Genomic DNA, 6,063 nt, shown 5'->3' with positions numbered 1-6,063 from the left:
ATTTTAAGTAGTTTTTAAGTTTGAAAATATTAAATTTGGTTGTGTTGCATATCTATCTATCTATTACTATTATTAAAACAGGAACCTCATTTGCCATGTGTCACTCTATTATTAATTTATCTGATGTGTCATTTTGAGGATTTTTTGAATTTTAATTTATTTTTTCTTTTATTTTTTTTAATTTTACTCGCTCCCTCAATCCAGAGTCCGCCCCTCTCCCTCTCAATCTCTTCCCTTTCAACTGACACCCTCAACTTCTCTTCATCACTACCTCACGTTAGCAAGCATTTGCAGAAATTAGATTTAACTGCTTATGCATTATTAACCATTCCTGTTTATCATCAACTCAATTCTTCTCCCTTCATTTTTACGGCTTCAACAACATATAATCCGGGAGGAAACCCATTCCTGTCGGTGCTCGAAGTGATGTCCTTATTCCGTCTGCTCTAGGTGGAGTTCTGAACAGGTTCTTGCAATTTTTTGTTTCATTAATTATCAGGAAGATGGCTACTTGAGTAAAAGTTTCATTTGTCTAATTTTGACTCGCTCTTTTTTTATGCACCAATTCATTTTGTGTTTGCTCTCTCTTTTCCTATTTCTTTTAATTGCAATCTGTTTGTTGATTGGAATTGTGGGTTCGATTAGAATTCTTTAATTTGTCAAATTCGGTTTTGTAATTCCAAACCATGTGTTGTGATTGCTCCAAACAAATGCTAACCGTTGTTTTTTGGAATTTTCCTCGACTGCTGCTTCACTAACTATTCTCTCTATTTTTTACAGAGACTAAGTCATCAAATGCTACTGTTACTCTGAATTATTTTTCTGTCGCAGCAGGAATAATATCAATCATTGAGATTCTTTCTTCACTTAATCTCAGATATGTTCATCTGCCTGATGATTATCTATTCAATTGATTCTTTTTTTTATAGTACGAATTCACATTCAACTGTCAATGGATCAGTTGATTATCTATTCAATTTGTTTGAATTTTAGGTGAAATTGGCTTGTGGAGATGCTTGGGTTAATGCTTTTTGTGTTATGTGTGCAAATTACATGCCAATCTTTCACATTTGGACTATATCAATTTAATTATATTTTTTCCACAGAAAATTTTTTAGGTGAAATTGGCTTGTGGAGATGCTTGGGTTAATACTTTTTGTGTTCTGTGTGCAAATTACATGCCAATCTTTCACATTTGGACTATATCAATTTAATTATATTTTTTCCATAGAAAACTACATTGGTAGGAGGCCATGGTGATGAAGAGACTTAGTACCAGAAGGCTGAGTAAGAATTTGGATGTACAAAGCATGTTGATGGGGCTATAGCCATGCTTTGGAGATAGTTTTCTCTTCTTCTTTCCAGGGATTCGCATAAGCAGGTTCTCTGCAGAAGAATTTCTTTGTTTTTCCTCTTTTCTGTGCATTCTTAATGTGGTTGTTCGATGCAATTGAAAATGTTGAGTATTGGGAGACATAGAGAAGATACTCTTTGAATTTATGTTGATTAGAGCACTGCAGAAAATGCTATCGGAGAGAGTTATGCAAATGCATACATCTGTCTCCATGCTTTTGTCATTGTGAATGACTCTTCTTCTCTCAAAGTTATTTCCTGAATCATGAATTTTTCATATGCCAAGTGCCCCTCAAAACCTAGATTTTATGTGTATCTCATTTGCTCTCCGTTTCCAATTTCTGACCTCTTTCTCTTATTGTTCAGATATCACATTGGATACGTGATTGTAAATGATGCGCCTAATTCATGGAACTCGTGGATTACATTATGCAGAAAAATACTTCAACAAACTTGTTGTGTCTATGCTCTTCTCTGCTGCTATGTGCAAGAGAATTCTGTTAAAAAAACAGAAGCTATTGTGCAGGAGATGTGAGACCTATGTTCGAACTATTTTATAGGGAAGAAAATCTGCTGTCCCAAATTTCCTTTCCCTTCTCCTTTCCTCCTGCCACTTAATTAAAATATGTATGAGAGAGGGACAGGAAAAGGGACATGGAAAATGGACAGCAGATATTCTTCCATAAACTAGGGATGAAGTCCAATTTTTCTTGGGGAAGTGCAGATCTACTCCTAACGTATGAAATTGTAAAGATTTTGTAACATCCCTAAAACCCTAACATATACATCTTCCCACATTCATATATGTTTTCATGATTGAATACATACATTTTAGATTCATCGCATTGTCATTAGAAGTTTCATATGCATAATGCGATTACCGTGCGATTAGTAGACGATTAGTGTATCGTTAAGATGTAACGATTGGTTAATTGAGTTAGGACTTAAATGAATGAATGAATGAATTCATATGTCCTAAATTGATTAATTTACACTTTAGGAGGGCTGAATTTGAGGTTTGTGAGCAAGCACGAGGTGTCACCCCAATATTAAGACAAAATACACCTCTTCATTTGCCAAATGATGTGCACAACTCATTCTTTATTTATTCCAGCCACACTTTCGACCAAAGCTTCAGCAAAACCTTCCTTGTTCATACCCTAAACCTCTCCAAAGAAAAATCTTCCAATTTCTTCCATTTTCAAACCAAACAAGTCAAGTTAGGAAGCATACTAGGTGATAGACACAAGTTGAAGGTTAGTATGCTGTTTTAGCTTGTTTTCTATGAGTTTGAGATTCTGAAATACCTAGATATTATCATAGGATTTGTTTTGGATGAGTTTTGATTGATTTTGTTGAGTTTTGGTGTTGTTTGAATTGGTTTTAGGCTGTCCCAATGAAAGATATGTATCAAGTGCCCTAAACAGAAATCTAGGGTACCGCTTTCAGTCATTTTGGAGCATGTTTTTCATATTGATATTCTTCGAATTTGAAGATACATAAAGAATAACATATGTTTCTATATGTGTTATGAAACCCTCTGTAAAATATGGGACTTTAATTCCATATATAGATGAAGAAAACCTAGATGGAACATGACTGCCTCGAAATTGAATGTCATATGAGGCAGCCATGTTGATGTAGCATTTTGAGGACCTTAGATTCATAATTTGAGAAAGGTTATTATACAGAAGTGTTCCTAACTACTTGAGGTATATGTCTGTAAAAGTTTTTGGCAATCCATTGTGTTTAGTGTGAGATAGGTTGAGTGCATTTTGGTAGATGCAAATCTGGATAGTCTGTTTCTTGGTTGGAAACAGGACAGAATCATTTTGCCTGCCATATATTGTGTAGAAGTGATATTAAAGTTAATTTTGGATATGTTATATCCATATATGTCTAGTTTCAGTAGGTTCAAGAATTAGGGCATTTGGATTAATATAGAGAAAGTTATGGCAGAATGTGTGCAAGTAGGTCATGTGATGATCTAAGACAAAAGGATTAGATTGCATGAACTTTGTGGAGTTAGTGTCTTGTAAATCATATAGCATTCATTAGTTTATATTTTTTATTAAGTTTATGTTAAGGCTAATTGTATAAATGTTATGTGACATTAGGAGGGCAAGGTGCAATTGAACGCACACCCGATCGTGTTGAATAGATCGAACCAAGTGCGACGGTAAGCATATTGCTTATATATGTGTATGAATGTATTGTGCCTTGTGACTTGTTGAGTGTGAGATGTGGTTGAATATGATGTGAATGATGTGGATAATGTTTGAGTGTTTGTGATACGTCATGATTGATAAGAAAGTGATATGATTGAGTATGTTGCAGTGTTATGAGTAAATACGGCATGTTGGGCCTTGTACACATACTGGAACTGGATAATGGTTGGATTATAAATGAATATAAGCTTGCTTAGATGGATATGTGAAATGGTCCAAGTTGAGAGTGCTATCCGAATATTGTGAGCCGGAAGCACATGTGTTGAGATATATGAGAACGTGAGTTGAGTGTAACTCCTCCGTACAGATGATTGTATTCCGAATTTAGTGAGCCGGAATACAGATTGGGCCCAAGGACCATTTTAAATAGATTGTCTAAGTATAGCAAGGCCTTACTTACTAAAATAAGTATTACTATAATAAGTGAAACAAGTGAATATCTTTCTATTGATAATTCTAACTTGGTACTGATGATATATTTTGATCTGTGTTCTTTACATTACTTTTGTATACATATATGCGTAATATGATTATTGAGTAGGTAGCTCACCCCTTGCCAACAGATTTTACAGGTTAGGAGGAGTTCTTTTTGCTTAAGGTCGCACCGGCAGTGTCAGTCCATTCTCATCTAGGCATTTTGGAGTCTTGTAATGTACTTTTGTTTTGTAAATCCTCTATGCAGGATAATGACTTAAACGTGTATTATAAATTGTAAATGCTTTCTCTTGTGTATAATATGTAAAGTTTATATGAGATTGAAGTTTATATGATTGAGAATTGAAAGCATGTCTATAACTAATATTGTGTGAGATATCATGTGATCCAAGTGAGGGGGTTACATTTAGTGGTATCAGAGCGGGTCTACTTTCCTAGGGATTAGGTTGTGTATGACTTGTTTTGGATTCCTAGGTTAAGACCACATAATCATGTTTTCTTATTCTAAAGCATGTTGACATGGTCATGTTTCATGTAGGGTTATTGAGTCTGATGGTGAGAATGGACAATCCGGTAATATGTCTAGTCATGGTTCAGTTGGTCATGTTCATGAGTCTGGGGGCTCAGAACATATAGGAGCTTCAGAACATGCAGGTTATCCTCAGGGTTACAACCAGTTTGAACAGATGATGGGAATCTATTTGGCTCAAGGTCAGCCTCAGCCACGTGTTCAAGCTCGTCGAGATGCGCCAGTCTTTGATAAAAATTTTGAAAGGCTTAAAAAGATGGGCGCAACAGAGTTTGAGGGTAGTACAGATCCTGATATAGCTGATAAATGGTGGGCCAAGATTGAAGATATACTTGAGAACACAGAATGTCGACTAGATTCAATGGTCAAATATGTTTCTAATCTTTTCACTGATGAAGCTTTAGAATGGTGGAGATCTATAAAAAGGACAAGAATTAGAACTGAAATAACATGGGATATTTTCAAGAAGTTGTTCACTAATAAGTACATGCCAATGATATACAAAGATAGGAAACAAACAGAGTTTTTGACCCTTATGCAGGAGGATATGTCTGTGGCTGAATACGAGCTTAAGTTTAACACTTTAGCCAAATATGCACCTGCAAATGTGGCTACAGAAGAAGCAAAATGTCGTAGGTTTGAACATGGTCTACACCCAGATGTTAGAATGGGGATTCATGCACATGAAACGAGCTTTAGATTGTTAGTAGAATCTGCACTCAAAGCTGAGGAAATTGTGAAAGATAGAGAACAACTTTTTGTAACCAAAAGGGCTAGATTTGATACAGAGGGCCAGTCTAGCAGGCCAACAAAGAGAGGTGGATTCTCAGTTTCTTCTAGAGGCTATTCTCAACAATTTAGAGGTGGTAGTAGTAGTATCCATCGTGGTGGGACTAGATCACGGGGCGAATTTGGAGATGTTTTGAGTAGTGCTCCATCTGTTGGTAGTAACAGATTTTCAGGTGGTCGGTTTAATAGTGGGTATAGAAGAGGAGCGAGGACAACATCTTTTCCAGCTTGTCAGACATGTGGACGGGTACAGAGAGGTGAGTGTTGGGGACCTTCCCTGGTTTGTGGCAGATGTGGCCGATCTCACACAGGAGAGTGTTATGGTTCATTTAAGAAGGGTACATGTTTTGAGTGTGGAGAAACAGGCCATTATCGTAATGATTGTCCCTTATTAGTTGATAGAGGAGAGAGAGTTCAACCTCAGTCTAATATATGAGGTGGTGCAGCTGGAGTGGATAGAGGCAGAGGTCGAGGAGGAGGTAAAGGGGGCAGACATGATGCTCCTATGGGTGGACAGACACAAAATTTACCACGAAATAGAGCCTTCAATATGACGAGGGGTGAAGCTCAAATAGCACCAGAGGTTATATCCGGTACAATTTCTATCCTTGATACCTTAGCTTTTGTTTTGATTGACCCTGGATCCACTCATTCATACATAACACCTGAGTTTATATTGAAAATAAATGGGAAGGTAGAACCATTAGGATATGATGTGGGAGTTATCCT

At 36.5% G+C, this 6,063-nt stretch overlaps 1 protein-coding gene across 7 annotated transcripts; it reads left to right on the top strand.

The window, feature by feature from the left end:
• The first annotated feature begins 206 nt into the window (after positions 1-206).
• On the top strand, positions 207-5,779 carry LOC136217690 (uncharacterized). Of its 7 annotated transcripts, none has more exons than XM_066004321.1 (5): positions 207-450; positions 781-1,381; positions 1,720-2,609; positions 3,471-3,532; positions 4,555-5,779. In XM_066004321.1, exons 3-5 carry the CDS (start codon positions 2,310-2,312, stop codon positions 5,768-5,770), a joined length of 1,578 nt encoding a protein of 525 aa, XP_065860393.1. In that variant the 5' UTR covers positions 207-450; positions 781-1,381; positions 1,720-2,309; the 3' UTR covers positions 5,771-5,779. The 7 variants fall into 7 exon arrangements, with proteins under 7 accessions (XP_065860393.1, XP_065860394.1, XP_065860395.1 ...); XM_066004322.1 differs by having other exon boundaries at positions 207-466; positions 1,232-1,381; XM_066004323.1 differs by having other exon boundaries at positions 207-466; positions 1,720-2,100.
• Positions 5,780-6,063: the final 284 nt, after the last annotated feature.

The sequence above is a fragment of the Euphorbia lathyris genome, chromosome 2 (assembly GCF_963576675.1).
Source record: "Euphorbia lathyris chromosome 2, ddEupLath1.1, whole genome shotgun sequence".
Classification (NCBI taxonomy): Eukaryota; Viridiplantae; Streptophyta; class Magnoliopsida; order Malpighiales; family Euphorbiaceae; genus Euphorbia; species Euphorbia lathyris.
This window is presented reverse-complemented; position numbering and strand designations above follow the sequence as displayed.